Source organism: Chrysemys picta, chromosome 9 (genome assembly GCF_011386835.1).
Source record: "Chrysemys picta bellii isolate R12L10 chromosome 9, ASM1138683v2, whole genome shotgun sequence".
NCBI lineage: Eukaryota > Metazoa > Chordata > Testudines > Emydidae > Chrysemys > Chrysemys picta.
This window is the reverse complement of record NC_088799.1, coordinates 6,663,526-6,678,623: the sequence shown is the minus strand read 5'-3', so window position 1 is coordinate 6,678,623 and position 15,098 is coordinate 6,663,526. Positions and strand designations below refer to the sequence as shown.

At 45.2% G+C, this 15,098-nt stretch overlaps 2 protein-coding genes across 13 annotated transcripts in view; one reads left to right on the top strand and one right to left on the bottom strand.

Moving 5' to 3' along the window:
• Window positions 1–15,098, bottom strand: part of DIS3L2 (DIS3 like 3'-5' exoribonuclease 2) — a 270,679-nt gene that overhangs the window by 125,206 nt on the left and 130,375 nt on the right. For all 12 annotated transcript variants that reach the window (XM_008173711.4, XM_065557595.1, XM_024110278.3 and 9 more), the window contains one exon: window positions 6,358–6,437. In XM_008173711.4, the coding sequence (XP_008171933.1) occupies window positions 6,358–6,437 (80 nt within the window). The remainder of the gene's footprint in view (window positions 1–6,357; window positions 6,438–15,098) is intronic.
• On the top strand, window positions 10,279–12,560 carry LOC135973625 (uncharacterized). Its single transcript, XM_065557605.1, has 2 exons — window positions 10,279–10,999; window positions 11,994–12,560. The coding sequence occupies exons 1-2, from the start codon at window positions 10,423–10,425 to the stop codon at window positions 12,467–12,469; spliced, it is 1,053 nt and encodes a 350-aa protein (XP_065413677.1). The 5' UTR covers window positions 10,279–10,422; the 3' UTR covers window positions 12,470–12,560.

Genomic DNA, 15,098 nt, shown 5'->3' with positions numbered 1-15,098 from the left:
TACTAAACAGTACCTTACACCATGGGTAGTCTCAATGATTTGAAGGGTGACACAATCTGGCTCTCCATGAGCCCATTCCACTCTAGCCTTGAAAAATTAGAGGTGATGCCTGCTAACGTAGGAACAACCAACTTTTCAGTTAAAACAACAGAAGTGTAAGATACGCTATGAGTAGTGCAATCTATCTAGTATTACACGGGAACACATACAGTAGCCATCTGTATTTGAGACAGACCGGAATATACACTGCATATTGCAAAGAATTTGTAACCACAAGCACTGGATGGAAACCCAGGGAAATGTACCTGTTTCTAATCATTGTAACATGTCTCTTTCACTTTCCCAGTGAAATAACATAGTTCAGTTCCCAAACAAGAAATCACTGGGTTAATCAACTGGTAACGTTGAGTTGTGTTAACTAATCACATCAGATACCCTAGGAAAAACTGCCTGCCTGTTCTCCAGAATCCCACTGCTTACGTCTTTTTTTTCCCCTTCATATTTGACTCCTGCAAAAACCTTTTCCTACGTAAGTTGCAATTTATGGTCCTTTTGCATTAGACTCACGTACTGATGTGTGGTTTCCATCGTTTTCTCTCCAATCCACATCAGGTATCTGTTTCTCTTAAATACCTATCCCCAAAGGAAGGAAGGAAGTGCCACACTCAAAGAATATAACTTTTGTTCCAACACCATTCAGTATTATAGTGTTTATTCCAAGCACGTTACTCCAAGAAGGTCGCTGCATGGTTTGCTGCAGGATCCAAATGGAGTAGTTGAAAGCTCTATTATTGTATTGCCAGCCAGCGGCGGCTTCAGGCACCAATGCTCCAAGCATGTGCCTGAGGCAGCAGGCCGCGTGGGGGCGGCCTGCCGGTCCCTGCGAGGGCGGCACTCAGGCTGCCTTCGGCGGCTTGCCTGCAGGAGGTCCGCCGGTCCCGTGGATTCGGCGGCGGGGACGCCAAAGCCGCGGGACTGGTGGACCTCCCGCAGGCATGCCGCCGAATCCGCGGGACCGGGGACCTTCCGCAGGCAAGCCGCCGAAGGCAGCCTGCCTGCTGTGCTTGGGGTGGCAAAAAAGCTAGAGACGCCCCTATTGCTAGCTCAGGGAAGATTTAAGCAAAAGCTACCAAGTAGCTAGGAGGGATAAAGCTGGATAAACAGGTGACCAGAGTATTATTATTTATGTCTTATAAAGCAGTACAGAAATGCCAAGACACTTTACAAAATAAAAACTAAGCTCCTGCAGTGCAGGTTACAGGCAAACACCAAGGACTGAAAGACAAAAAGCAGCATGAAGGGAGGCAAAAGACGACAGGAGAAGGGAGACTAAGAAGATATGGAAGGCAGTGAAGGAAAGTACAAGTGACACCAGCTTGATTGGAGAGGCCATTGTGAGCCAGGGAAGCGGGGTTACGGAGGGGTGAGTACGGCTGCAATTACACGTGAGTCTGGCAGGGACTAGATGGGAGGCTTCAGTGTCAGGAAGGCTAAAGAGGAGGAAGTCAAGGGATGACATGACAGACCTGGGAAAGAGTTTAGCGGAGAGAATGGAAAGGGATGGACAGACCTTGGAAAGGTTACAACGATAAAACCCAAGAGACCCGGTGAATGTGTCTGTGTGGGACCCCCTGCTCCAAAATACAGCACACCAGTGTCATGGGGAGAAGACCAAGAGGGAACCATGGTGATAATAGGTTTAGATATATTCTGCTCTAATTCAGCCTTAAGTTACGGAATTTTTCTCTCAGTAATAACAGCAACTCAATTTTGTAAAATAACATGGGGCTGAGGAGAGGGGAAGAAGTTCCACTGGACTTCTATTGAAAACTGAGGTGGTTTTCAATCACTATGTAAAACGACGCGAGTAATGTGATTTAGTGGATTCTAGTAGGGATGTTACACAGCAACTCTGTAAACATGGTTAACGATATCACTTCAAAATTGGAGTCACGAAATGCACATAGAGAACAGACAACCCACTAGCAGCGTACCCGAAAATATACTGATACTCTTCACCTAATTATTTCCTACCACAGTCCATAGAATTTCTGAGCAGAAAATTGTTTGCCTTTAAATTTGTCAAATATCAACTCCGTTTCCACTAGCAAGTAGCCAACAAACATATACAACTGACCCGACTGTGATACGTTATTGGAAATCTGCCAGATGTCTACAAATAATTCCCACAAACAGCATGGCGAATATTTGAAATTTGAGCAGTTTTACTGGACATACTAGTCACATGGTATGCTTCTGTTCCATGACTGGAGGAGAATCATTCTTAGGTTCTCTTTTCTGGTGAAAATTTTGATGATTGTAAGTTCAAAGTTTGCTTTCCATGAACATTCAGCAATATTTGCTTGAATTTAATTGTTCTGATACGCATTGCTGGCTGCCAGTAATCTCATTCACTAGACTATGTGCAGAAAGCATCAAAGAGACTACAAATACAAAGAAAATGAATTTGTTTAAGAACTCAATTATTCACTGAATGTTTTCTACATCATTCACAGAGCTCTAACTGCAATTCAGATTTGTCTCCTACTCTGTAAGTGTGGTTGACCATTTAAACGAAGTACAGTATGGAAATAAAATTATTTGTGTAACAGCTTTAGAACTATTGGGGCAGATTGTTTTAAAAATAGACATATATCGATGTGAACAGTATGTTTATCTCCATGTTTCTTGGTATCATTAATAAGGAGCATGACAGTTAATCAAAGGCAGCTTCCAACATAACATGGTTCCAGAATTGAACTAGTGCATTTGCTGACATACATCCTAGAAAAACTCCCAACTGCTGCCTAATTTTGCCATGAGATTCTGCAGCAAATATGTATTTACAAAAAACTACCGCGTCTATCTCCTCATTCATTCCTTGCCTCCTCCCCTGAGGACATCTCCCATTGCAATGGATCTGCGGGCTCTCCTGCAGAAATAGATTAATCATATATATTAATTACTGAGTGGGCGTAGTACACAGAAGTCTCCCTCCAATGACAGGAACTAGTGAAGTCCGCAGGTTTCAGTTGTGAAACTTACAACCCTATGTCTCTCTTTGTACGTTGTATAAGATCCTTCAGGCCAGGAAGCTTTCATCGCTCTGAATAAATTAACACAAACGTTCAAGGGGAGAGAAGGCTTCTAGCCTTAGAAAGCACCAATAACTAAAGCCTTGGCAAGTGTTTTTTTTTTTTCTTTATTATTTATGATGGGTGATGCAGACCACCAGAGAGATTTTCTGAATTGGGTACTGCATTCAATAGTGATTTTTAGAGCTCTTCTGAGAGTGTGCCAGGTGTGTTTTTAAATTTTTTTCACATATGGACAAAAAAAAAGATGAAAAAAAAAAACAACAATTTCTTATAACTGGGTTTATTTTTGGAACAAAGGCTGCGTTAACTCTTAGCAAAACTTTGCCCTCACGCGAGAGGCAGTTCTGCTGTTCCCGGATAAGACTTGCACAACTGAAAAAGATACTTGCCCAAGTAATTGCAACCAGGATGACATCCCTTAAAGAGAGAAATTCTCAGGACACTCCTGACAGGGAATCAAAGGGGTGCTTCACCTGGGCACTCGGTACAAGAGTTAGCTCCCCAAGTGGAGCTCTATTGACGTACAGTTGAAAAGCGAGGCAGACCTTAGAAAGCTTATGTCTGGATTAGAGGACAATCTGGCTCCTGCTTGCTGCCGGTGGTGAGCTGGAAATAGCTACCACTTGGATTTTAGAGTCTGATTTAGGCTCATATTAAGACTTTACTGTAAGACCTTCAATAACAATAAGTGTGTGTGTATATATATTGTTTGCCTTTGCCTTGACTGCAAATACCCATGATAATGATTTAGCACTGGGCCTTACCTATAGACTGGGCCCTCGAAGATGCCACGTGTGGAATACAGGTGTATTATGAACATATCCAAATCCCCTAATTTAATAGGAACCTCTCAAATATCACGTAGCTAGATTTAATTTCTCTGGGCTTGTGTGCGGAATTTTGGTCCTTGAGAGTGGATTCCTCTTGCACACGAGGTAGCACTGAGCAGTGGTGGCCACCTGAATTGGATATAAGAACTGGGACCTTCTTGGACAATATGAGGCCACTTGCCTTGATTCTGATTTTTTAATTTATTATTGCACTGGAGAACATTGTGAACCGAAAGAAACAATCGTGCTTTTGGCCATGGAAGACAGAGCATGACTGAAGCTGTGACCTATTGTTCTCTTCATCTGGAATAAGACATGAGTAATTTCACTGAATTCTGAATGCAAACAGGTCCAGTGATGGCTAGGGGGACCCACCCTCCGACTCTACTCATAGACCTTGGGCTGTAAACACCTCTCTCCTGGTCCCATCCATTTTGTGCTTAGCCAGTTGCTGTGCCAGCCCAGCCCAGACATGCTGCACTGGAAGCAGAGCTATCTAAATAAAATTGGTTCCAAGACTCCACTAGTAAACGTCCTCAGTATGGCCCATTGTAGTCTCCCCTTTAACCAGTTCTGTATCCATTCTCAATAGTGGGGCCACTCCTAACTTGACATGACTGATGGGTCATGTATCTGTCTCCAAGAAGCTGCAAGCAGGTACAAGACCCATTGGAATGGATCTGCGGACTTTCGCTGGGAAGAAGAAATTCCAGGCTAGGTAGATATTCCCCTTAAATGCCTTCTCCTGAACATTTTATGGATGAGAGAAATATGCAGACATATAAACCAGGAGCTATTACATTGAATGGCTCAATGGAGCAGTTGCTTTTAAAATCCTTACAAATCTGATCAATACAGTCTCAACGCAAAAGTGCCCAGAGTTTCACATTTTAGTTCTGAATGCGCTGAAATTTGCAGTTTCACTATAAATTTACAGATGGGTCAAAAGACAACGAAGCAATAGTGTTAACAGAAAAGAGTCTGGACTTTTTGAAGACTATTTAAAAAATCTGCTTGTTTCTCGTGCAGACTGGTAGTAAGACAATATTGTTATTTAACTTTGCTTTAGAACTGCTAGCATACAATATAATTAGAAATAATTTTACTGGCCTCACATTTCCTTTCATCTGTGATCTTGTATCTCTGTTTTATTGCCCTGTTATACTATACTGTACCTGGGTCTGAATGACATGAGAATTTATGGGCTGTGTTACTCAAAAACAAAAAACCTTTGTGGGAGACACATCTACCAACAACTTTTTTTGGAATCATGTCTCTAACCTTCCTCGTTATTGTGAATCATCACAGTATGATCACATCAGATGATCGCAAAGAAACAACATAGAGACTTCATTATCTGCATTAACATGAATATGATCATCATGCCATATTTCTAAATCAAATGCACTATGGAAGCTTTTCTGAATTAAACAGAGCTCTCTCAACTACTTGTTTGGCAGTGCAGGTATTCAAATGGGAAGCTCTAAAAGTCAAATCTTCAGGATTTGGCACATGGAATGTTTTGTCCTGCAAGTTCACTGTACAGTAGAACCTCAGAGTTACGAACACCTCGGGAATGGAGGTTGTACATAACTCTGAAACGTTTGTAACTCTGAACAAGACATGATGGCTAGTTTTTCAAAAGTTTACAACTGAACAGTGACTTGATACAGCTATCAAACTTTACTGTGCAGAAGAAAAATGCTGCTTTCCCTTTATTTTTTTTTAGAAGTTTACATTTAACACAGTACTGTACTGTATTTACTTTTTCCCCCCCCCTCCCATCTCTGCTGCTGCCTGATTGTGTACTTCTGGTTCCAAATGAAGCGTGTGGTTGACTGGTCAGTTAGTAACTGGCGTTTGCAACTCTGAGGTTCTATTGTATAAGAGTTTCAAGTCGAGACTAGGCAAAACAGAAAACTTAGACAAATAGCAAGAGCGAAATGCAAGTTCAAGAGGTACAAACTGCTCATGCAAGTATTACGAGTTTTCCCGCAATAAATACCAAGAGGGAATTTCAGACAACAAGGACCTTCAAAAAGGTATCATGTTCTTTTATCCAGGTACAGCGTATCCCAGATCATGCAGTTCTACTAAAACTTAAAACCCAAATGAGGTCTATTAGCCCAGTAGATATAACTCCCACAAAGACTGAAGAAGACAGATACAACTCGGATAAAGTTACAACTCTTATTATGACAGTCATGTTGGTTCCGCATATCCCGATGCCAACAGTTAAGAATACAGTTTAAAGAGTTCTGCTTTAAGAGGTTTCAGAAATAGGGCAATTAAAAGAAGAAAATAAAACTTGTTTAATACTCTACTCACATTTAAGAAGAACAGGTTTGCATGGAAAATTAAACATGAATGTGTGTGCCAAATGCTAAAAATAAACACTGGGAGAGTATTTTGTAAGATACATGTCATACCATCAGGAAGTTGTTTGCAGGACAAGGCATCATCAAGGTCCCTGGCAGTTGACGGATCAATGGTGAAGATGCATTCTTTCCTATCAATAAAAAAAGGGAACTTAACATCTTTTTTTGTTTTGCACCCAGACACACAGCCCATCAGAAAAGCAGTGAAGTTTTCAGGAGCAAGGCCATTGAAACATATCACTTCTTTCAATCTAACTGCTTCCCCAACCTTCAGAGATCCCCTCAGAAGCAACCTTCCGACATGAAAAAGGCATTTGGAATAATGGAACAATTAGAGGATGCTGACTTGTGTCCCCCCTTGGAACTGTTTGTTTTACACCTTTCTCATCTAATTATCAATTTTCCTCCACAAAAGTAAACAATCCATCCCGCAAAGTTCCACTGACTTCCACTGGGGTGAAAAGTTCTTCCTGCCCCAACTCCTTTTTGACAAAGTAGGAAACAAAAATATGACAATTTTATACATTTTTTAACAGTGTTTACAAATAATGAACTTTAGCATTGTGACTAGATACTGGAGTAAGTCATCTGAAGACAGGAAGTACAATGGAGCAGGAGACCTTCCAAGTATCTGGCAGGGACGGAACAGAGTGAGGGTACGTGAATGGAGGAGCTTGCAACACTTGAACATATCCAGCCTTTCAAAATTGACTAGCCCTGACACACATCTGCTCATGCACTCTACTCCTCATGAGTAATAATAATAAAGGAATGGTATTTAATTCTCCTGGGGCAAGTAGAATTTTGCAGGTTTTCCTTACTTGTTTGTTAACAGAAAGTACAGAGCCAGTGGGAATAAAAATGAATGACTTGATGGCCATAATGGAATTATGAATGAAAGGCTGATGGAAACAGACTAGTCTCCACAAAATCCTCGAGCTTTCAGGAGCCCACTGGCAAAGTTGTATGTCGCCTGTAGGAAATACTAATCTGCAGATATATTCCAAACACAGCGTATGTAAGTGCTCTGAATTCTCAGTATGGTGGGAACCTGTATTTCTCTAAGTACTGCACCGGAGTTGAGTAAAAGGAGATTGTCACCAGCTAGTAAAACTAAATTGAACATGAATAACCTTCATCTTTTGTCCTAAACAGTTGTGAATAAAGCCAGATGCCACGTCCTCTCTAATACCACGGACAAAGTTAGAGCAAAATGGAGTCTGCAAAATGTTTAAGACCCAAGTTGAAAGATCACAGAGTGAAATCAAGTGACACTGTTTGGCCTCGGTTCAGTCCTTAGTGAGCAGACACTGTACGGTAAAGTGGTTCATGCAATCATGCATGTTATAGCGAGACTATTGTGCATCTCTAGGAAAAAACGGGCTTTGAAAAAGATTTGAATCAGCATGAACATCAGAAGAAGTTAGAGACGGAAATTGATGCTAGGTCAGCTAGCTAGAATTAGCTAATCAATTTTTTAGCACTCAGAGGCCTCAGTTAAGACTGAGGTAGGTGTCCTGCAGACACATTAGAAGGTGCAGTCCCCCCGCCTCAAAGAATTTATAATTACATATACATATAATCTGTATATCATCTTATGTTGATAGACACAGTCATATATCAATAGTAGTGGAATTATAAAAATACCAGAAATGGGAAATAAATCTAGGTAGGCAGCAGGTTTGTTCCAAGAGAGATAAGACAGAACACAGCGTTTGACTTCAAGAACCATTACATATTAAAGAGCAGTTTGGCAGAATACACTAGTGAGCTGTAAGCTGAAGCCTAGGGCTTGAGTGCCCAACAAATGAATCATTTTAAATTCCTACGTCAGGGGCCCCCTTCGGTGGGGGCTGAACAAACTACAGCAAACTTCCTGTAATGCACGTGGATTGTGGCGGGGATCCAACTGCAGACAGTTCTGGGGCGTGCAGTGGTGGAATTGGAGTGGGGTGGGTGCTACAGCATTTTTTTCTTTCCAGTATAATCTTAAGAATGAGTGCAAACCCCACAAAACACAGGCTGACGAAGTGAGGCTGCTGAGGGATAGAGACCTGATTCTCGTAGCTATCTCCTTTTGGGCCAATTTCTCTCTTCAAATCAGTAAGTCTCAGTTCACTGATGCTACAGGAGATGCACAGCCGAGAAGCACAGCGCACGTCTCCTGCCCCAGAGGAACATTGTTTATTAAATTGCAAGAAGTGTGTGGGTTAGTTAAGGGAGGAAGGGAGGGATTATATTTACATTTAAAGGAATATTGCCAAACAAAAACAGTACAAGTGTCATGTGAATTTAGAAGCTTTAAAATCTAAGGGTGTGCACCTGTACGCACACAGGTCTGTGTATTTCTAGCACACTTATTACTGTAGTTCTTAGATGTTACTGGTAGTATCTATTGCTATTTGTCTGATATTAACATAAATTTGTGCAGTTCTGCCAAATATACTAAGGAGATTTCTAATGCCTTTCTAAAGGCTACTTCCATTAGCCTTTGAAAATCTCCCCCAATACATTAGTTTTCTCATCCTATAGCAAACCTGCCTAATCCTCAGATAAATGTTCACTTCTGGTCCTTTATTATATATATCCAAACAAATTGGAAATAGCTAGTGATACTGGAAGATGCAAGATCTTCTAAACTGCACTGATTTTGATCTGCTTACAGTCCAACTATCCAGCACCATAAATCAACCAATGTAATGACCTACAAACCATCTTGCTTCCATAAATACATACTCCTTACATTAAAAATCCATCAATGAATGGAATTTCAAGTGATCTCATTCCAAGGAACAGTGCTTACATAATGTCCCTATTTACCATTCTTCGAAGAATCACGTATGTACAGTGCAAGCAAACCCTCCACGTACACTAATATGCCACGTGCTTGCCTGCCTGGTAAGGCATGGGGCCATAGGTAAGCGGGTACTTACTGTAACCATCCCAGAGAGACAGCTATCATACATAGTCTTACTTTTTCAGGGCATTTAATTTAAGATAGCAGACAACACTGACCTGAAACCAACTGCCCACTTTACAGTGACAAGGTTTAAAGGAAGGGATTAAGAGCTTCTTAAATCCAAGTATGTGGGTTCTTGTTTCAATGGAATAGATAGCTTATTCCAGCTGTTTTGGGCTGCAACCACAAATGTGCGCCACCCATAGCGATTTGTAGCTCTAGGCAGTTTAAAAATTAATAGACTGGTTTCAACAAAGTGCACATTTGCAGTCTCCGTTGGAAAGAAGGGAACATAAATATGCCGGTGCCAAACTCTGAATACATTTATACAATGTAGCAACTAATGGAGCTGCTGTGCTTTCAGACACTTGGCCAATTAAATCTATTGTAGAGGTCAAGGGTGGGGCCCGAGTTCATGAGAACACAAACCAGCAGGGATTTTTGTATATACTTCCAGCCTCTGTAGTGCTACCACAGATGCATTTCATATGCTATATCACCAGAATCCAGGATAAGCATTCGCTACTGCTGAGCAACCTGCTTTCTTGCAAAAGCTAGCCTGATACAAGGCTCCTAGAGTGAGGTATTTATCCTTATATATGTCCAAATGAAGGCACCCCTTACATGCAGCCATGTGCAGTATAGTTAGGGTTCTTTTAACAACATGTTCAAAATGGGGGGGGGGGTAACTACTCAAGGGATCTGAACCTGGAGCCTTTTAATGAGAGTTTTGCCTTGTGCAAAGACTGGGGGGTCACAAAGGCCTGGTCTACACTAGGCGTTTATGTCGAAGTTAGCGCCGTTAAATCGAATTAACCCTGCACCCGTCCACACTGCGATGCTATTTAGTTCGACATAGAGGTCTCTTTAATTCGACTTCTGTACTCCTCCCCGACGAGGGGAGTAGCGCTAAATTCGACATGGCCATGTCGAATTAGGCTAGGTGTGGATGGAAATCGACGCTAATAGCTCCGGGAGCTATCCCACAGTGCACCACTCTGTTGACGCTCTGGACAGCAGTGCGAGCTCGGATGCTCTGACCAGCCACACAGGAAAAGCCCCGGGAAAATTTGAATTTGAATTCCTTTTCCTGTCTGGCCAGTTTGAATCTCATTTCCTGTCTGGACATCGTGGCGAGCACAGCAGCACTGGCAACGATGCAGAGCTCTCCAGCAGTGATGGCCGTGCAGTCTGGGAATAGAAAGAGAGCCCCAGCATGGACTGATCGTGAAGTCTTGGATCTCATCGCTGTGTGGGGCGATGAGTCCGTGCTTTCCGAGCTGCGATCCAAAAGAAGGAATGCAAAGATCTACGAGAAGATCTCTAAAGACATGGCAGAGAGAGGATACAGCCGGGATGCAACGCAGTGCCGCGTGAAAATCAAGGAGCTGAGACAAGGCTACCAGAAGACCAAAGAGGCAAACGGACGCTCCGGATCCCATCCCCAGACATCCCGTTTCTACGAGGCACTGCATTCCATCCTCGGTGCTGCCGCCACCACTACCCCACCAGTGACCGTGGACTCTGAGGATGGGATACTGTCCACGGCCGGTTCCTCAGACATGTTAGGGGACGGGGAAGATGAGGAAGGAGATGAGGAGGGCGAGGCAGTTGGCAGCTCTCACAACGCTGATTTCCCCGACAGCCAGGATCTCTTCATCACCCTTACAGAGATCCCCTACGAAGCGTCCCCAGCCATTACCCCGGACACAGAATCTGGTGAAGGATCAGCCAGTAAGTGTTGTAAACATCTAAACATTTATTTTTAACAAAACAGGAATATTAACAATTAAAAGAATGGGTTGTTCATGATTAGTGTGCCCTAGGCGCTTAACGGTTTAGTAAGGGGCAGTGCAAGTTTTGAAAAGAAATCTAGCAATGTCCGGTTTTCAGTGATTGTCCTGCACAAGCCGCTCTACTGTGTATTCCCTGCTACTGCAGCTACAGTAAAATGCGGTCTATATGTGCGGGGATAGAGCAGTAATCCTCCTGGGACATCTCGATGAAGCTCTCCTGGAGGTAACTTGAAAGCCGTTGCATGAGGTTCTTGGGGAGAGCGGCCTTATTGGGTCCTCCGAAGTACGACACGTTGCCGCGCCACGAGATTATCAGGTACTCGGGGATCATTGCTCTGCACAGCAGGGCGGCATACGGCCCTGGTCTTTGGAGGCTTTCCCGGAGCATTCTCTCTTTGTCGCTCTCGGAGATCCTCATCAGGGTGATGTCGGCCATGGTGACCTGCTTTTAATTAGGTAGGGGAATGTTAGTGTTGGGACTGCTTTCCCGTTCCTTTACAGAACTGTCACCGCTGGTTTGCAGCCACGCGGTGGAGGCGGGAGAGGGGCAGCCGAAAGGGATCATTCCCGGGGACAGCCGCGAGGGGGTGGGACAGGGGCAGAGTTCCCGCTTGCCGGATTGCTGGCAGCAGGGACTGACATTGATTTAAATGTGAAATGAGGCCAGTGGTAATATAAAAGTTTTAAACTGCCACAAGTGTACGGCTTACCATGTCTGCCTGCAACAGAAATTCCGTTGTGCTGCCTCGCTTCTCAAATGTGCTGTTCAAGACCCCAGGCACAGAATGCGAAGGCCGAGAATTCGACCTTGTGCTGAGTGCGCATGTGAAAGGTGCTGTGCATGGTCTTGTTCACAGAGAAAGACTATGTTCTTTGTTCACAACTACATTTATCTTTCAGAGGAATTCACTCCCTTTTTCCCATTTCCACAGCCCCGTCTGCGACTGTCTCACAACCTAGCCTGGAATCACACTCCCAGAGGCTAGCGCGGATTAGGCGTAGGAAGAAGAGGACACGGGAGGACATGTTCTCTGAGCTTATGGCCTCTTCCCAAGCCCAGGCAGCACAGCAGACCCAGTGGCGGGAGAACTTGACCCGAATGCACCAAGCCAACATGGATCGGGAGGAGAGGTGGCGGCAGGAAGACCAGCAGGCGACTCAAACGCTGCTTGGACTACTGAGGGAGCAAACGGACACGCTCCGGCGCCTTGTGGATGTTCTGCAGGAACGGAGGCAGGAGGACAGAGCCCCGCTGCAGTCCATCTCTAACCGCCCTCCCCCGCCACCAAGTCCCATACCCACCTCACCCAAAGTGCAAAGAAGGAGAGGCGGCAGAGTCCCTGCTAACTCTCACTCCACCCCTGCAGAGAGCTCTAGTAGCAGAAGGCTCTCATTTCCCAAAATTTGAAAAGTTCTTTCCTTCCCGCCTGACACAAGCCCACGTCCAAGTTTCACCTCCCAATGCCATGTGTAGTTGATAATAAAAAATTCGTTTCTGTTAACTACTGTTTCAATCATGTTCTTTTGGAGGAGGAGGGGAAAGGGGGTTGGAAATTGGACAGGACAGTCTCCTTTGGCAGGGTACATAGTCGGGGGCAGGCACAGCAGCAGGGCACATACACAGTGCAGTGATGCAGTGACTAGTTGCCCCGGTTAGTCTGGGAGGTTGTTTTGATGTAATGTTGGGGGGGGTGGGTTGCTCTGTGACTTTGTGGCGGGGGAGGGCAGTTACAGATCTTAAGCGCCGGTCCTTAGACAGGATCACAGAGCCACACAGCATGGGATCTGTAACCGTCCTCCCCCTGCCACAAAGTCAAATAGACCTCCCATACACACAGTCCCGATCAGGAGGGGTGACAGGCTCCGTTGAAACAAGCATCCCACCGCAGCGGAGCCTGTCAATCCTTGAGTTTAGAAGCTGCATTCGCATCACAACACTAGACCCGCCCCGCACCACAGTCTGCGTCCCAGTTTTAAAAAATTCCCGCTAAAACAGTATTAAAGAAAACGGTGTGCTTTAACAAAGTAGAACTATTTTTATTTCGACACGTGTGTTGGAGGGGGGGTGAAGGGGGTATGTAACTGGATAGGATAGTCAACATTACCTGGGTAAAGAAACGGGGGCAGGTTTAGCTTCTCAGTACACAAACTATAAAATCACAGGTTACCCTGCTCACTCAGGAACTTTGCTTTCAAAGCCTCCCGGATGCACAGCGCTTCCCGCTGGTCTCTTCTAATCGCCCGGCTGTCTGGCTGTGAGTAATCACCAGCCAGGCTATTTTCCTCAACCTCCCACCCCGCCAGAAAGGTCTCCCCCTTGCTCTCACAGAGATTGTGGAGCACACAGCAAGCTGCTATAACAATGGGGATATTGGTTTCGCTGAGATCACAGCGAGTCAGTAAGCTTCTCCATCTCCCCTTGAGACGGCCAAAAGCACACTCCACCACCATTCTGCACTTGCTCAGCCGGTAGTTGAAGAGTTCTTTTTCAGTGTCCAGGGCGCCAGTATAGGGCTTCATGAGCCAGGGCATTAGCGGGTAGGCTGGGTCCCCGAGGATGACTATAGGCATCTCCACATCCCCAACAGTTATTTTGTGGTCCGGGAAGTAAATACCTTGTTGCAGCCGTCTAAACAGACCAGAGTTCCTGAAAACACGAGCGTCATGAACCTTGCCCGGCCATCCCACGTAGATGTTGGTAAAACGTCCCCTGTGGTCCACCAGTGCTTGCAGCACCATGGAAAAGTAGCCCTTTCGGTTAATGTACTGGGTGGCCTGGTGGTCCGGTGCCAGGATAGGGATGTGAGTTCCATCTATGGCCCCACCGCAGTTTGGGAATCCCATCGCTGCGAAACCATCTATGATCGCCTCCACGTTTCCCAGGGTCACTACCTTTGGCAGCAGTACATCAACGATTGCCTTGGCTACTTGCATCACAACAACCCCCACGGTAGATTTGCCCACCCCAAACTGGTTCGCGACTGACCGGTAGCTGTCTGGCGTTGCAAGCTTCCACAGGGCTATGGCCACTCGCTTCTGTACACTCAGTGCAGCTCGCAACCGGGTGTCACTGCGCTTCAGGGCAGGGGACAGCAACTCACAAAGTTCCAGGAAAGTTCCCTTCCGCATGCGAAAGTTTCGCAGCCACTGGGATTCATCCCAGACCTGCAGCACTATGCGGTCCCACCACTCAGTGCTTGTCTCCCGTGCCCAGAATCGCCGTTCCACGGCATCAACATGACCCATTGCCACTGTGATGTCCTCGGCGCTGGGTCGCCTGCTTTCTGACAGGTCTGTGCTACTCTCAGACTTCAGGACATCACCGCGGTGCCGTAGCCTCCTTGCCTGACTTTTCTGCATCTGCCTCAGGGAAACCTTTATGATAAGCTGCGAGACGTTGAGAGCGGCCACAACTGCAGCGATGGTCGCAGCGGGCTCCATGCTCGGAGTACAGTGGCGTCCGCGCTGTCAATGACTGGAAAAGCGCGCGAACTGTTTTCCCGCCGGCGCTTTCAGGGAGGGAGGGCGGGAGTGATGGACGGATGACGACAGTTTCCCAAAAGCACCCTCGACTCATTTTGTTACCCAGAAGGCATTGCCGGCTACACCCAGAATTCCAATGGGCAGAGGGGACTGCGGGAACTGTGGGATAGCTGACCACAGTGCACCGCTTCGAATGTCGACGCTATCACCGTTAGTGTGGACGCACAAAGTCGAATTACTGTCCTTAGTGTGGACACACACGCTCGACTTTGCAATATCGATTACAAAAATTCGATGCAAGTAAAATCGAACTACTCTCGTAGTGTAGACAAGGCCAAAGTCTCTGAACAAGCAATATGATGCAAAAAGTTCCACAGAATAAGGGCTAAGTGGACCAAGTCCTGGATCCAAGTCGCCAAGAGGCAAGCATATAGAATACTGGACCTAAATTCTGAAGCAAGCAGACTTTGTGGTGTGGGAGTGCTCAACTTGTATCACAAAGTGATGCTTCTGTAGCAGGGTAGGAGGCATAGAAAAGAGTCTTTACATTGAAT

What these genes read in the sequence shown, in the direction of transcription:
- LOC135973625 (XM_065557605.1), top strand. Translation starts at nt 10,423, where the DNA reads ATGCAGAGCTCTCCAGCAGTGATGGCCGTGCAGTCTGGGAATAGAAAG. An exon ending in ATCTGGTGAAGGATCAGCCA is followed by an intron (nt 11,000 to 11,993) that starts GTAAGTGTTGTA and finishes CCATTTCCACAG; the next exon opens with CCCCGTCTGCGACTGTCTCA.